General features: G+C 34.2%; 1 protein-coding gene across 4 annotated transcripts in view; it reads left to right on the top strand.

Annotated features, from left to right (window-relative positions):
• Positions 1 to 18,395, top strand: part of LOC109109917 (solute carrier family 66 member 2-like) — a 55,739-nt gene that overhangs the window by 8,551 nt on the left and 28,793 nt on the right. Inside the window, exons 1-3 of one of the 4 annotated variants that reach the window (XM_042775462.1) lie at positions 4,488 to 4,781; positions 7,726 to 7,967; positions 8,917 to 9,050. In XM_042775462.1, the coding sequence (XP_042631396.1) occupies positions 7,768 to 7,967; positions 8,917 to 9,050 (334 nt within the window). In that variant the 5' untranslated portion in view covers positions 4,488 to 4,781; positions 7,726 to 7,767. Of the gene's footprint in view, positions 1 to 4,487; positions 4,782 to 4,825; positions 5,207 to 7,470; positions 7,507 to 7,725; positions 7,968 to 8,916; positions 9,051 to 18,395 lie in introns of those variants that run through there. The other 3 variants (XM_042775463.1, XM_042775465.1, XM_042775464.1) reach the window with 3 other exon arrangements.

Raw genomic sequence — 18,395 nt, 5'->3', positions numbered from 1 at the left:
AGGTTCTTCCATGCTGATGGCTGTGCTCTAGAGTCATATCTCCTGTCGAAGAACATTTTTAGACATTATGAACCATGAAAAGTAAGTAATTCCTCAAACATACCACTACCATTCAAAAATGTAAGGGTCAGATTTGTAAAAATAAATATTTTATGCTCACCACTGCTGCATTTATTTGATTAAAATACAGTAAAATAGTAATATTGTGAAATTACCATTTTATAACTATTTTCTATTTCAGTATGTTTTAAAAAGTGATCAAAGCTGAATTTTCAGCATCATTACTCCAGTCTCCAGTGTCACATAATCCTTCAAATATTAGTCAATTCTTATAAAGTGCAAGAAGCTCTTACAAATATTAATGTAAATAGTATTTTTTTTTTTTTTTCTTTGGTGATTTGTATTGTATACCCAGAATGCAATGCACAATGAAGTAGATTCCCATTCTCTAACTCCAAGCTACACACTCTCACACCGTGGCTACACACTGGACGCACCAAAGTGACTGTTGAAAATCATTTGAACTTTGTCAGTACATCATAAATAGAAAGAGGCATCAGTTTACCGTCTGTGATTTGTTGTGTCGTGCCGTGCCACATCCAGTGTAGAGAGCATTACTGATTAAAATAGGCTCTGTTGTATTTTGTTGTGCCGTCCAGTGTAGACACAGTGTTAGAACTCTTATTAAATATCATTACATATGACGCATGTATGATGCCATTCATCACTGATAGATCTTTTCTATTTCATCGATAAACCACAAGGTAACTGTAACATATTTAAACAATATTAATAAGAATAAATAAAAATGCATCTGTGACTTACTGTAATATTGCTTCTTATTTTTCAGTGGGTTGAAAGTTCTTATTAAACACATAGCTTTATTCTCATCTCTGTGCATTTTCAGACGTTGTGCATATTTCTGAATCAATTTTTTTTTAACTTTTTAACATCATAATATTGGTTGTCTTCTCTTTTGTCAGAGTTTAGCTCCAACCCCAGTTAAGCAGCTGATCAAGGATCACCAGAAACTCTGCAGAACGTTGGTCCTCCAGCCCAGGACCTGGACACCAGTGTTGTAAGTCATCAATCTAGAAGTTATCCTGCCTCTTTGAAGTGTCATGTTCAGAATATATTACAGGAGATCTCTCATTGTCTCTTAAGGTCCACTCACATTCAGAGTTTTGCTCCAACCTGCATTGCACCTGAACACATTAATCAAGGTCTTCAGTTTTACAAACTATTAGTGTTGTCATGGTACCAAAATTTCAGTATTCGGTACCAGTACCAGTGAAAATCCATTGTACTCGGTACCAATTTCAGTACCAAAGCAAAACACAAAAACATGCTAATTAATTTTTTATTATTATTATTATTATTATTATTATTAGCTGCACTTATACTAACAATTAACACTTATACTAACAATTAACTAACAAAACAGCGTTCATTTCAATCCGACATTCAAATGTTTATCAGGATATATATACACAATTATATATATCCTGATAAACATACACAGAATGACAGTCAATCACTGATCTTTATTGAACTGCTTTTATAGTTTTAATAATTACTTTATTTGTAATGAACACAATAAAGGGATTTTACAATGGATTATTTGTTTTTTTTTACTTGAATGCTTTTGTTCAGATGTAAAATAAAAAGTGAATTATTATTAAGAAAAGAACTGCAGGAAAAGATGCAATGTTGCTCTGTGATTTTGCTTTGGAACCTTTAGAAAACTTTAACCTGATTTTTCTCAAAATTGACTTTGCCAACTCTTTCAACTTCAAACTGGTGTAGTTCAGTAATTTTTTGTCAGATTTCAACAAATTATACATCATTTTGAAGGACTATTAATGAGAATAATAATAATAAAAAAAATTTGCTCATTGTGACTTATTTTGCCAGCACAGGTCACACATGCTACTTAATTTCCACTTGAGAGTGGTCAGATTTAAAGTCTGAGATTAGTCCATCAGTTCTTGAATTTCAATTTGTTTATGTGTGTGTGTGTGTATGTGTGTGTGTGTGTGTGTTTTGAAACAAGAGTGTCTGTCTCAGAAGCTGAAGAAAAGAGGCCACACCTCAGAGGAAATAAGCGCCCCCTAAGTGTACAGAAATAAGATCAGTGACAAACCAGATAAAACTTCTCAGTGGTAAGTATTTACATATCCATATCCGAATGTAATTACTACAACCTCTTATATGATTTGAAGTAAATAGAGACTATGTACCATAAAAAGTAGACAATGTAATTATTCAAGACTATTTGTGACCCTGGACCACAAAACCAGTTATAAGGGTAATTTTTTAAAAATGTAGATTTTTATATCAATAATATTAAGAATTAATTTTCCATTGATGTATGGTTTGTTAGGAGGACAATATTTGTCTGAGATACAACTATTTGAAAATCTGGAATCTGAGGGTGCAAAAAAAAATATAAATATTGCGAAAAATATTTGAAGTCCAAAGCAAAGCATTTTTTTAATCAAAAATAAAGTTTTGATACATTTATGGTAGGAAATTTACAAAATATATTCATGGAACATGATCTTTACTTAAAATCCTAATGATTTTTGGCATGAAAGAAAAATCGATAATTTTGTCCCATACAATGTTTTGTTGCCTATTGCTACAAATAAACCCCAGCGACTTAAAACTGCTTTTGTGCTCCAGGGACACATTTATTCACTCACTCATAACAACAAACAACACTGAACTACACCTAAACCATTGAGATATTCAACACAGCAGACAATAATTAATGACAATATGCATCTATTAAAGCAGCGTATAAGATAAATTAAAAATTATCTGCTTTAAAAAATGTGTCCATGGACAAAAGTTCATATCTGTCAAGAATTTGAATCTGCTCAAAGTGCCCCAAAGTGTTGGACGAATTTAAACATGATGATGTTTTGTCAACAACTAAGTTTTTGCAACTTTTTTGAGATTGCCATATAAATATATGTATGGATAATCTCACATACTGGTAATGTGGTTTAAGTGGTACATTGTCCTAACAAATTTTCCTTCTCTTTTGCAGGTCTAAGACAGCTACAATGAAGCCACAAATGCAGTTCATAGTTCCTGTATTTCTATAATGCATTAATGAATAACAGTAATTAAAAAAAAATTTAATGTCAAGGTTTTGTGTTAATTCCAGCTATGTTGAGTATTCTGTGAATAATTTAGATTTTAGGTGCATATTCTTAATTCTTTGCAAAACAACCTGAACTGTTTGCTATTGAAAGGTTGGTATGTAGTTTAAATAAATAAAAATGATATTCTTGACAAAACCTGTGTATAGTTGTATTAATAATTTAAATTATTTAATTAATCAATGGCCTAATTACCAGTTATCAGGTAAACATTAAAATCAGAACCAATACAAAACTGCAAAGGAAACCAATAAATATGTGCAAATAAAGACCAATAGAATCTTGTAATGGAACCATCAGAACCAATACAAAACTGTGATGGAAACCATTAAATATGTGCAAATAAAGACCAATACAAACTTGTAATGGAAACACCAGAACCATTACAAAACTGTGATGGAAACCATTAAATATGTGCAAATAAAGACCAATACAAACTTGTAATGGAACCATCAGAACCATTACAAAACTGTCATGGAAACCATTATGTGCAAATCGTGACCAATACAAATTTGTAATGGAAACCTATACAAACCAATAAATCCTAATGGAATATGCCCAAAACACACTACGTAATGGAAACCATTTGGTAATGGTTTTAATGGTTAATTGCTGATGGTTTGTAATGGAAACCATTAGAATTTCTGTAATGGTTTCTATTGTTTTTTTCAGCAGGGATATGATATACATATTTTTGCATATTTAGGGAAATTTTCTAAGAAAACAGGCGTAGGTAGGTTAATGGGTACATATAGACTGGATGATAAATTATTTTTTAAAGCTGTTGTGGGTAAGCGGAATATATACACAATATATACATGGTAAGCCACACATAATCTAATCATAGTTACATATTTAATTTATTTTAAATTTCAAAAAAACTTAAAAAATACAGAATTCAACAGCAAGTTCTTGACATATTTCTAACATTTACATATTTTCTGAGTACAAATTGAAACACAATTTAAATAAAATAAACTTAAAATACAAATTAATTAGAATACAACTTAACAAAATAGGCTACGTTAAATTAATTTAACAGACGAGACTTTTTTGTGCTTTTCGATTTTTTAAAAAACTTTACAGATTCTAAATAAATGACAGTGGAAAGAACATGAGCAGAAGTGGATACTACTGGATTTTAAACAATTCGCTTTTATTAAATTATGAATTTAAGTGTGAAATCTTTAAGAATAATAGGTAAATAGACTACTATAAACGGGGCTTGAAATAACCAATACGGGCTGCTCTGGGATCTTATGAAATATAGCGAGTTTAGACATTACAATGAGTAAAACAATTGCCAGAAATAAGCTGGGGGACGTTGTTTTGTTATTGCCACGTTTTACCTTAGGCTACTCTAACCTCAAAATGAAGACTATGTGAGTAGTAGCGCTACTCAAACAAATACTTGGTTAGATCTCGTGGTGTTCCCTGTTTATTTTTTTCCTTCCTGTTCCTCTGTAACATTAGACCGATGAGAGCTGCGCGGTCAAGCCCACATCTCCAAACTGCATCAGCCTGATTTAGATTAGATGATGGCTAGATGAGACAGCATATGCTCATGAGTGTGTGTGTGCTAGTTGTCAAACAAAGTCTTCGCCCGAAAAGGTATGCTTGAACTCCCTAAGGCTTTTCTTTGCTTTGCAACTTCTTTCTGTTAGGCTATATCAAGCTGTTTCGTTAAAAGTAAACCAAAACCTTTGCAGCGAAAATGCAAAAAGAGTTTGAGTTCAGCGTTTAAAGCGAAAAGCATCACGGTGTTCTTGCGTTTCTGCTGATCGGAGAGTTCTTGCACGCGATTATACATTAATTTTCACTTTGATTTATCAGGTTCTCTTGATACTGAACAAGACCATCAGTCGTTAAAACATGTAGGCTACTATCGGATTCATGTGGCTTGTCCATATCCTTGATTTGGACAAAACTGTCCGTGAACGAATTGTTCTTTTGAATCGAATCTTTTTCAATGAATTATTTGAACCGGATCACAATGTCGCTCGTGAAAAAATCTGAAGCAACATCGAGTTAACCAGGTGGGTGGGTGTTTATCTTTTGTTTCTCGAAATAATACATAACTCTTTGGATATGTCCAATTTGTTATGAGCCGAGAAGCCATCGTGATTTTATATAACTTTAAAGTAGACTAAATTTATTCAAGTCAAAAGTTGCTTCTGTTTCTAAATAGCTGAAATGTTAATTAACAGAACTGAGGATTTTTACTACTCCATTGTATGGCGGTTTTAAATAACTTTCCGCCTTGTGGCAAATAAATTTTATTATTTAGTACTGTAAATTCAAATCAACCTACATTTGGGTTCTAATTTACATTTTATGAGTTGAATCATGGCTGTGACAAAGTAGCTGACAAATGATTAAACTCCAAAACTTAATAAAAGTATAATAAATGTGCATACACGGCCTTATTCTTTAACTCAAAGCTTAGAAATTTGATACATGACGTAAAAGAACAACTGAATCATTTTTGAACCGATCGATCGAAACGAATTGTTCAAAAGAATCGATTCAAATTATTCAGACTTCCCATCACGCACGGGGCTTTATTGGTCTTAAAACAGCTATCGGAGTGCAAGTGAACTACTTTTTAAGATGCAACTTTCACAAATGCTTTATACAGGGGAAAAAAAAGTTTCAAATGCAGTAAAACCTGTTTTTAAGTAAACCAACTCTTTAGGTTGGAACCAATTTAAGGGATTTCCCTGTTGTCCAAATTTGCTGCTGGATCCGATTTCTAAAGATCATAACACAGATGTGCACCTGGCATTATGAAGTGCCAAAAGCATAGGCCTACCAAACGTATGTTATGCGCATGTTTGCCATTCCAGAAAAATGATAGCCTTCTTATGTCCAGCAAATCTGTTTACAGTAGGTTTGGATCTAAACATCTGTTCATGTAAGAGACAAAAGAGAGAGAAGTCAGACATGTCAGAAGAGCCCAACCCCCTACGGAATGCAGAAGTTATGCAACACCTCTATATACAGTAGCAGTTCTCATTAGACCTCCTGATCACGAGCAATGCTCAAGTACTTGGTTCCAGCTGACTTCATGGGGATTAGGGAACATTCCTTACTAATCTGATCACTTAAACCCACGAAATCTCCTTTAAAATGTTGCAGGACCTTTAGACTTGATTTTGATCTTGAGTTTTAAAATTGCAAATTTTCCTTGTCAACCTTCAACACTAGCATAGAGTACTGGTTAAAAAGATAAAGTTTTGTTGAAAGTAATGACATCTGTAAGAATTGTTTGAAAATGACAAACCACTCTCTTTTGCCATTTATGCCACTATATTCCATTTATTAATATTATTTATTTTTTATGGGTAGTATTTCTTTTATAGTTTTATGTAAATGGTTATACTGTATGTGTTTTAAAATAAAAATAAAAATTCAATTAAAATAAATTGTTTATTTTTCCTCTTTTTTTTGAACACGCGAGGAAAAAACAAGAAAAGTGAGGTAATGATAAAAATAAAATACATGTATATAAAAATATGTACACACAAAAGTAAGACACTGAAATGTACATAAAATAGGACCTCATAATTTTTAGCAAAATGCAATATTGTTTATGGATTTATAGCTATCTTGAGGTTTCTGATTAATTGTAATGACTGTTTAATTTCCAGCAATTGTTTTGTTTTTGTAAAGAAAATGTAACATTTGATGAAAAATAAATTATATGCGTGAAAAACATAATAAATATTTAAGTGTTTTTTTTGTAAAAGGATGTATTTTAAAAGCTCTTATATTTATTTTACTTAAATTATAATTCATGTATATTTAAAAATATGCGTAATATAAAAATACAATTTAAATTCATAATTTTCTTTCTTTCTTTCTTATGTGTGTGGGCCAGTAAAGCTGCTGGTCAAGTAGAAATCTGAATTAGTCAGAAAAATAATTAAATGTAATGTAAGCATAGATTACACTTTCTTGCATCACAAACCTTTTCTTACATCCTTTAAAGAACATTCACACCCTCAGGAAACATATCTGTTCTGAATTGGGGAACTGATGCTGCAAACTAAGCTCAAAACTATTTCATAACTTCTCATCTGTGTATTCTAGAACGTGCAACTCAGCCTGTTCTTTTGATGTGACGTTTGGTCAGAAACAAAAAGGAGCCTTATCTTTTAGTGCACAGTCTTCCTGTGAGCACAAGAGTCCTGTTTAGCTGAGATACCGTCAGAATGGGTGGCAGCATGTAGATGACTATTACTGTTCCAATTTACTGTTCCTCACTACTAATTTTCCCTCATTGTATTTCATGTCCAGAAAGGCCCAGATGAATCATTTACAGTGCGTTTATATTGTAGGTATTGTTGTTCCTGTGGGAGCTTTAAGGTTACTGAAGGTGGCACTGTTGCTTTTATTGGTGCTGTAAGGGTTTGTTGCAGCAATATATGCCTTTTTTATTAGTTTTAGCTTCTTTTACCTAGCAGACAGCTACAGTAATTTAATCTTGACTACATTGCATTGCACTTTCTATATTTGTGATCAAATATAAAAGTTTCCTAACCTCTTCTTGCAGGGTATGGGAGTATACAGACAGTAGTTTGTGAAGGACTAAACAATGGAGCAGGGATCAGAGGAGAACATGGAGAGCTCATGGACTCTGCTCTCCGGGCTGGCTTCTGGCGTGATGGTGTTTGGAGGTGCGTTGCCCTACATCCCCCAGTACCAGGACATCCAGAGGACCAATAACGCTGAGGGATTCTCAACAAGAGTCTGTCTGGTGCTGCTCGTTGCTAATATACTTCGCATTTTCTTCTGGTGAGTAGAGGAAAGTTAAATCTAAATTAATAAAGGCTGAATTGTAGTATATGTATTTATTTATTTATTTATTTAGGTCGCATTTTGTTTTTAAAATAGAATTTCTTCACTGAAATGCAAATCAATTTCTAACCTTTATATAATGTGTTTTTTTAAATTTTTTGGTTTATATTCTGTCTCTAACCGTTAAAATAAACCTACCATAAAAATGACCAACCCTTCATTCCTTTGTAAGTGGGCAAACTTACAAAATCAGCAGGGGATCAAATAAATATTTTCCCCACTGTATGATATATGCTGGACTTCTAAAATAATTTAGTCTGCTTGAACCCGCCCCTTTTTTGAAAATTTGCATTCAGATCTGCCTCCATCCAATGAATGACCGGAGGATAGAACCAATCCCCACGCACATTTTATTTATTTTTTATTTTTGACAATCCGTTTCACTTGCATATGCATCACAATGCAGAAGAAAAGATCTGTCTCTGTTTTAGTTACATCATGACTTTAAAGGAATAGTTCACTGCAAAAAAAAAAAAAAAACACTTGCTGAATATTTACTCACCCTCAGGCTAAGATGATGAGTTTGTTTCTTCACCAAAACAGATTGGCAGAAATGTAGTATTACAGTAGTGAATGGATGCGGTCAGAATGAGAGTTAAAAACATAACAATAATCAACAAGTAATAATAAGGTTAATCCACATTACAGATGTTTTTTTTTTTTTTTTTTTTTTTTTTTTTACAAAGACAACTTTAATAAGCCATTCATACATGTTTCTTTGTTTGAGTATCTGAATCAGCCTAACATAGCAACAGTGGCTCAACAAATGGCGTGCGTTTGGGGCAGGGTTCTTTTTCTCAACAGTTCTTTTTGCAGTTCTTTTTGGTTTCTCCAGTGGCATAGTTTATACACACTTCACCTTTAAGTCAATTGCTTTGTTTTGCAGGATAGGCAAGCAGTTTGAGCTGCCTTTGCTCCTGCAGAGTGTGGTGATGATTCTCACCATGTTGGCTATGTTACATTTGTGCTGTTCCATCCAGAGCAGTAACCGTGTCAGTAGTAAACAGCACCACATCACAGGTAATCACTTTAAACACTCTGTATCCAGTTATAGTCTGAAACACTTTGCTTGAAAACTTTGCTACATAATCTTTGGTTCAATATTTTGTTATCTCATACATTTTTAAGTGTGGTTAAAGTGTCCAGTATTTTGGGGGATCATATTAAGACATAAATCATTGAAAGGTAGTGATAATCTCTGGGTTGAAAGTAGAAATATGAAAAGTGCCAGTGGTATATAAACTTCAGCATGTGAGAACATTACTAAGCAGATATCACCACCTCCTCTACTGTCATATAGATGGGATTAAAACAGCATAAATGTAAGTCATTGCCCGGGGTGCCAGTCTAGTCCCATATTCATTTATAATAAAGATGTAAAGTGTATGAGAATACGGGCGTAACGTGGGCCAAGGTGCAAACTGTGTGTAATTTCCTTTTTGCTCTTCCACAGAACTGATTTATGATAAAGTTAGACTCCAACTGATTGGCTTTTTCTGGGTCTCTTTTTTTTAATGAGATCACTGTCTGGGAGGGAGCTTGGATGATAACATTTTGTTATGTTGTAATAATTTGAAAATTGAATGTGAAATCAGACAGTGCCATAATTTACCAGTCATGTTGACTGATTAAGCTGGAGGCTGTAGCTTGCTCTTTCACTTTGTTATAAGGTTACAGTGTAAAAAGTCTGTGTTAATGCTGATCAGCACACATTGTTAGATTTAAAGAAATCGACATTTCGACAAATCGACTGAATTCTAATGTCACCCCCCAAAATAATGTTTAGGTCTTAATTTAAGATTTATGTATCTGAACAATTTTCCACCATTTGGATTATACAGTTTTAACATAAACTAATAATTTAATGCATATTTGTCAGTTATACATAAATGAAACGGGTAAAAAAAGAAATAAATATTTGATAAACTAAATGTTTTGTCCCAAATACACAATAACCAGGTTTATACATTTATCATCAATAAGTCTTTTTTTTTTCAATCTTATACATTTTTAAATAATTGAATATTGATTGTTCTATAACTTGTCATATTTTAGTGGTTTATACTTTTTAATTGAATAAATTTGTTTTCACAGTGAGCAGATTTATGCTGATACTAAACAATTTGAATAATTGCATTTTAAAAATATGATTAAATGAAATCAAATAGATACATATAGTAATAATAAACTATGCTGTGATGTTTTTGAGGGCAACAATCATACCTTGTTACCTATGCATAAGTCCAATTAGAAATGCCTAAACTTATGCAAGTATTTATTTATTTATTAATGTTTTTTATACTCTAAGTTGGAGAAAAGAATTTGCTTTAACAGTTAATTTCTGTAAAATGTATTTTCTGATTGAACACTAACATTTGGATTTTAACACCATTTTCAAATTTGATTTATTATTATTTAATAAGACGTTTTTTCTTGTATCAGCTCCCCCTAGTGTGTCTGCTAACAGCAGTTTCAGTGCTGAACAGTGTGCATTAGTGGGTTTGTCTGAATGGCAGTTAAGGTGTCCGGTTACAGCAGGGAAAGAAGGGAAGGGTGTGTGCTGGACCCAGAATAGCACGGACATTGGGCTGCACTGAAAGTTAGACATCATGTGAGACCCTCTTTAATCACTGACTATCCCGTTGGCTATGTGCGACCTACTGCCCACCTGTCCCTGCATACCTTTACACCTACACTCACAAACACACACACACAAGCTGTCAGGCTACAAGAACAAATCTTTAAAAACAACACCTACATTTTTGAAGGTATATGCTCAAAGTGACAAGTTAACCTATGTTCTTATGTACATGTGATGTATGATGTACCCTCACACATTTCTATTGTCAGTGACAGGGAATATGTAAGGTCATGTCACATGTTAAGCTTGAGTCTGTTTACTGCAGTGAGCTATGAATGAGTTTGCGTTGACTCACACTGATTGCCCTCAGGCTGCTCATTAGACTCCTGCTGTTGTCTTGACATGAATTTGTATATGTTGAGAGAGGTGTTACAGTGTGACCTTTAGAAGACCAAATTAAGGAAGCCAATGTCCCATATCTGTTTCATTTGTTGTTTTAGAGTGTGCTTTAAATGCCAGTGTGCTTTGCCCTGGAGTTTGTGCCAGTTCGATTTCATTCAGTCTACTTTTCCTTCTTGTGGCCTTTTCAGAGTATATCTACACATATTTTAGCAAAACTGTGTCGCTGCTTCACAATAATTAGCCATTTTATTACTGTCATTATAACAAAACTACATTCACCCTGCAGCAAAGATCTTACACTATCATTCAAAAGTTTGTGGTCAGTTTTTTATTGTTTTTGAAAGAAGTCTTTTATGTTTATCCAGGCTGAATTTATGAAGTGTGCAGTAAAACAGTAACATTGTGAAATATATATTACCATTTAAAATGAATGTTCTACTAAATTTCTATTTTGATATTTTTTTTTTTAAATGTAATTTATTTCTGTGACGACAAACCTATATTTTACAGTCTTCTGTGTCACATGATCCTTTAGAAATCATTTTAATATGCTGATTTGGTGCTTAAGAATAGCTGTACTGCTTAATATTTTGTTGAAACCATTATTCTGGAATCTTTACGAATAGAATTTTCAAAAGGACAGCATTTATTTGACATATTTAAGATTATAAATGTCCTTACTGTCACTTTTAGTCAATTTAATTAGTTCTTTCTTGATCAAAGTATTAATTAAAAAACATTTTACTGACCCAAACTGTAAATATTTAGGCCGCTGGGATGTCTTGGGTTATTGATTTTTTTTTTAATTATTATTTATTTACTGATGTTTTAAAGTGGATCCCTGACATTTAAAGGACCGTTTTAGTAAATTAAAGTAATGAGACATTAAAAACTAGGACAGCAGAGCCCTCTTGTGGAGACATGTAGATCATGTTTGAATGTACAGGGCCCTAAAAAGTATTTAGTAGTGATAGTAATGATTTTACATTATTATTTATTTTTATGGGATATACATGAACTTAGTTGAGGAACAAACTTGTGTGAGAAACAAACAAGTGTGGCCACTTACTGGGGTCTCAGCTCTGATACTCATTTAATTAACACCTTGGTGTGTCTCCAATTAAGTCAAATTGTAATTTAATAAGTACGTGCAACAAGGTGACACTGTTTTGCTGAAGATGCAGTTGCATAATACAACAGTTAAGTTGTATCCATTATGTATTTGTTAGAATGTCTTTGTGTGTTCGTGTGTGCACACTTCAGCTTTACAGCAGTGTGAAGTACTGATTCATTTATATGTGAAAAGTCCACCTGGAGCTCCCGCTGTCTTGTGAATATTTGACACAATTGTAAGGCTTAACACTTCTGCTGTAAAGATGCTTACAGTACGTGAATTATTAAGACTACATGGAATATATCACCCCTGCCTTGCCTTTCCCTCCCACTGAACATGTTTTGATGTTTTATATAGGCTCCTGTGTAAATGTCAGATTATGTGAAATATGGATAATATCATACAGCAGGAATTAATCTGCTTACATTTCCATCTTCCTGCTAAGTCAGGCATCACTATTTGGCATGTTACAGGTCCTGCATTGTTTGTGCTACAGATTTAAAAGATATTTCAAATAGTATTGCAGATGTGCTATTACGTTTAAAAGCAATAAGGCTCGGCATGAATGAACGGAGCTAGGCCTGGGACTACTGATGCATGGCAATGTTTTTTCTTCTGACATTTTGGAGTATGTACAGGAATGAAAATGTTTTTTTTTTTTCGTCTCTTTCAGATTGTGAATTGTTGATTGTATGTCTGTTGCTCCCCCTTCCCTGTTTGTTAAAAAAAAGTTGATCACAAAAAAAATAAATAAAACGCAATAATAATAATGATTTTTCCGTGGAACACAATAAGATAAAAAAAAAATATGTATTCTCGAGTTTGAATGTAAAGTTTCCACAAAAAGCATTAAATATAATAATAATAATAATAATAATAAATCATTATTTTTAATAAGCGCACACATAACATTAAATAAGAATAAATTACTATTTTTAGAAGTTTAGTTATATATGAATAAATATGAAAATTAGTTATAAAAATACATTACATCTACAAATTAAATTTATTTGTGTGTGTGTGTGTGTGTGTGTGTGTATATATATATATATAATATATAATATATATATGTATATATATATATAACTATATACCAATGCCTTGGAAACCACATCCTTGCACTTTTATATGCATTGCACCACTCACATTTTTTACATTTTTAAAATAGTCATTTTCCCCATTCACTCTGCACATATCTGTCTCACTTTACTTTGAGTCAGGAGTTCGTACAGCTCATGCATTAGCGCAGGAAAGCTCTTTAGTTCTTTAGTGTGGCTGTGTCTGCTGGTTATTTGTGAGGTGCTTTTATAAATTCATAATCTTTGACCCTCGGTTCTGGTGTCTGGTCTCAGCAGGGGCTTCTCTCTCACTGAATCAGCAGTGGATTCTGACAGGTGGGTCACCTCCCCATCCCTCAGTCACTCCATCCTTACTGAGCTCTGACAGAACAGTCAAATGGCACGCAACAATGTGAAAACTTAGTAAGGAGACAGTCTTATAGACCTTGAAACAACACCGCAGGGTCATCGTCTCTAAGCTCTACTTACGATGCCTTTTCAAGAGCTCTTCAGCGAGTCTAAATCCCTTTCTCCTTCTGAGCACTTTCATTTTCCTGCTGCCCTTTTGCTGCTCTTTCCCAAACCTGATCTCCATAATACCTTTGGCTCCTTCTCTATCATTCGCTACTTTTTTTCTCTAGCTGGGTGAATCTCATAAAACCTGTGCTTAAATTTCATTAAAATAATGTTGCAATGAAAAAAAAATAATTCTTTATGAAAAATATTTTTTTCTTTTGGATAAAATGTGACCCTGGACATGTTTTAATGAGATTCACCCCTCTAATTTTCTCTTTGTATTGATTTTTTTCCACTCATTATTTTTTTTAGGGAATGCTGCCTTGGTTATTTCTGATGCAAGATTCATAATAAAAGTATGATCCTATTATTTTAGTTTACATGTAATGTATAATACCGTTCAAAACTTTAAAAAATGTACATTGCATGATTCATTTGACTCCTCATGAGCTCACACCTAAGTTCACATTTTACAGTTACAGATACCATTATGGACGAACATTACGTAGTATGCCACATGAAAGTATCTTTATAATAGACAATGCAATGACTCCTCAATTCTCCTCTTTTCTCAAATGTAGATGTGGCAGCTCTGGTGACAGTCCAGATGGATTATAAATGAGAGTGCTGGTTAGCCACCGCTTGCCCCCAGGGGCCTCAATTCCACATGTTGCCTGCCTCATTTCTATTATTAAAGATAACTCACACACAACACACAAAAAAAAAAAAAGTCAAATTAACAGTATAAAAAAAAAAAAAAACTCCTGTGATAGTTTCTGGTATTAATTGCATATTGGTGCCTATATATAGGCTATATTCAAAAACTTATTTCAATAATTTTCAAAATTTTATTTTTTATCTTCAAATGTACTGATAAGCATCATAATAATAGAGGTGGCACAGTAGAAAGCTACATGATGAATTAGAGTTCATCGTTCATTGCCTGTCCAATACTTGTATATAGATGGTCCATATACTATATTTTTTCGTACGTACTTAAAGGGATACTCCACCCCAGAATGAAAAGTTTGTCATTAATCACTTACCCCCATGTCGTTCCAAACCCGTAAAAGCTTTGTTCGTCTTCGGAACACAATTTAAGATATTTTGGATGATAACGGGAGGCTTGTGACTGTCCCATAGACCAGTGACTGTCCCATAGACTGCCAAGTAAGTAACACTGTCAAGGTACAGAAAAGTATGAAAAGCATCATCAGAATAGTCCATCTGCTATCAGTGTAACGTTATGAAGTGACGAGAATATAACAAAAATAACGACTTTATTCAGCAATTTGTCTCCTCTGTATCTCTCCACATCACCGTAGCGCCATTTTGGAGAATATATACAGGTCCTTCTCAAAAAATTAGCATATTGTGAAAAAGTTCATCATTATTTTCCATAATGTAAATGATAAAAATTAAACTTTCATATATTTTAGATTCATGCACACCAACTGAAATATTTCAGGTCTTTTATTGTTTTAATACTGATGATTCTGGCATACAGCTCATGAAAACCCAAAATTCCTATCTCAAAAAATTAGCATATTTCATCCGACCATAAAAGAAAAGTGTTTTTAATACAAAAAAAAGTCAACCTTCAAATATTATGTTCAGTATGCATCAATACTTGGTCGGGAATCCTTTTGCAGAAATGACTGCTTCAATGCGGCGTGGCATGGAGGCAATCAGCCTGTGGCACTGCTGAGGTGTTATGGAGGCCCAGGATGTCTTCGATAGCGGCCTTAAGCTCATCCAGAGTGTTGGGTCTTGCGGTCTCTCTCACTTTCTCTTCACAATATCCCACAGATTCTCTATGGGGTTCAGGTCAGGAGAGTTGTGCAGGCCAATTGAGCACAGTAATACCATGGTCAGTAAACCATTTACCAGTGGTTTTGGCACTGTGAGCAGGTGCCAGGTCGTGCTGAAAAACGAAATCTGCATCTCCATAAAGCTTTTCAGCAGATGGAAGCATGAAGTGCTCCCAAAATCTCCTGATAGCTAGCTGCATTGACCCTGCCCTTGATAAAACACTGTGGACCAACACCAGCAGCTGACATGGCACCCCAGACCATCACTGATGTGGGTACTTGACACTGGACTTCAGGCATTTTGGCATTTCCTTCTCCCCAGTCTTCCTCCAGACTCTGGCACCTTGATTTCCGAATGACATGCAAAATTTGCTTTCATCCGAAAAAAGTACTTTGGACCACTGAGCAACAGTCCAGTGCTGCTTCTCTGTAGCCCCAGGTCAGGCGCTTCTGCCGCTGTTTCTGGTTCAAAAGCACACGCCTGTGCACGGTGGCTCTGGATATTTCTACTCCAGACTCAGTCCATGCTTCCGCAGGTCCCCCAAGGTCTGGAATCAGTCCTTCTCCACAATCTTCCTCAGGGTCCGGTCACCTCTTCTCGTTGTGCAGCGTTTTTTGCCACACTTTTTTCTTCCCCACAGACTTCCCACTGAGGTGCCTTGATACAGCACTCTGGGAACAGCCCAATTCGTTCAGAAATTTCTTTCTGTGTCTTACCCTCTCGCTTGAGGGTGTCAATGATGGCCTTCTGGACAGCAGTCAGGTCGGCAGTCTTACCCATGATTGCGGTTTTGAGTAATGAACCAGGCTGGGAGTTTTTAAAAGCCTCAGGAATCTTTTGCAGGTATTTAGAGTTAATTAGTTGATTCAGATGATTAGGTTAATAGCTCGTTTAGAGAACCTTTTCATGATATGCTAATTTTTTGAGATAGGAATTTTGGGTTTTCATGAACTGTATGCCAAAATCATCAGTATTAAAACAATAAAAGACCTGAAATATTTCAGTTGGTGTGCAATGAAATATATATATATAATTATTTTTATTTTTTTTCAATGTATATGGCAGTTTGTTTGGTACAATACAATACAATTTTATTTGTAAAGCACATTTAAAACAACCGAGGTTAGCCAAAGTGCTGGACACTGACATAATTTCAGACAAATTTATAAACACATGACATGAGTACAAAATACAAGTTAAACAGGTGACAGACTCAAAGATTAAAATGCAGAATATAAACTCTCAGGCTGGTTTAAAAGCCAATGAATAAAAATGAGTTTTGAGTCGTGATTTAAAAATGTCAAGGCTGGAAGCTACTCTGACATGAATAGGCTGATCATTCCACAACCTAGGGGCCACGATTAAAAAGGCTCGATCTCCCCTATTTTTAAGTCCTGTTCTAGGGACAGATCAGAGTTGGTCAGCAGACCTTAATGACCTCAGAGGAGTATGCGTCTTCAGTAGATCATCTATGTAAGCTGGGGCTTGACCATGAAGAGATTTAAAAACAAACAATAAAATCTTAAACTTTATTCTAAAACAAAACTGGTAGCCAATGAAGAAAGGCAATGTGGTTTACATGTACATTTTTTATCCTTATAACTTTTAAGTTAACCAAGCTGTTTTACGTTCCTTTTCTCTATTTAAAAAAATATATAAAATATTTTAGTATCCTCATCTTAACTTGGTATAATGCAGTTTAGGTGCTCCATAGTTAGCTGGAGGTTTCATCTGGGCTTTGTTCTGCCCTGTCCATGCGTATCATGCTGTGCTTTCTGGACTTCAGTTCCCTTGCTGCCTCATTAAAAGATATCAAATACAGCTCTCCGATGCCTACTCGGACCCTGGAGTTGGGTTCTGCCTTACGGTTAGCACAGCTGCATATTTCTTCTAATGGTCCCCACTATTCTTCACTTCTTCCTTTTGCTTTCTCCAGTGACCTCAGACTCATTCCTTTGATTGCGCTCTCTCATTCTGTCTAGGACTCTTTGTTCTTTATCTCTCTCTCTCTCTCTCTCTCTCTCTCTCTCTCTCTCTCTCTCTCTCTCTCTCTCTCTCTCTCTCTCTCGGCTTGTCTCTTTCTCTCATTTCCTCATTCGCTTTCTCTTTCTCATTTTCTTTGCTTTCTCTCTCTCAAGGCCCATTAAAACCAGATCTGTATCATCCATCAAACGTGTGCAGACAGATTCCACCCATTTCATTACGTAGAAGATAAAAGGTGCCCACTGCTCTGTGCTACACTGAGCTACTTGAGGAGTAGACAACTTTTATTCATCTACTAAAAAGTTTTGATTATGTTTTTGTTTTGAAAGCTTTTGTGGAAAGCTGTTTCTGGATCTCCCGGTGTTACAGACCCACGTTTTGTTTTGACTATAGTCATAGCCATTTCATATGGAAGATATCTGTTCTAGATCAACCACATCTATTTGCTGATGCTTTTATTTTATATAAGGGAATTTTATGTCTCAAAGGTTGGTTTTTATCCAAATTAACACGTTGTTTGGTTTTTATTTAATAAACAGTTGATAGTTGACAGTTGAATTTTCAATCCTGATTCTGGGAAAATAAATAAAAATATGAATTATTACATATAAGTATGAAGTTCAAAGTATTATAATCTAAGCAAAGAGTAAAATAACCAAAAATGCATTATATATGCAAAAAATAAAGAGAAATCATGGTAAATATCACTTGTGAATAAAATATGTCTCTTGAAGCTGAATTAAATTTTATGAAATTATGCAAAAAGTGTAAAAAAAAAAAAAAAAAACGTATTTAATTGTTAGTATTAAGGGTACATAAAATGTTAGCTATGAAATTAGCCTTAGCAAGGAAAAATGTTGACAATTTAATTACATACTATACCAAACTATTTTAAAGTT

The sequence above is a fragment of the Cyprinus carpio genome, chromosome A18, assembly GCF_018340385.1.
Source record: "Cyprinus carpio isolate SPL01 chromosome A18, ASM1834038v1, whole genome shotgun sequence".
NCBI lineage: Eukaryota > Metazoa > Chordata > Actinopteri > Cypriniformes > Cyprinidae > Cyprinus > Cyprinus carpio.
Note: the sequence above shows the minus strand (reverse complement) of the source record. Positions and strands in the feature narration are given on the sequence as shown.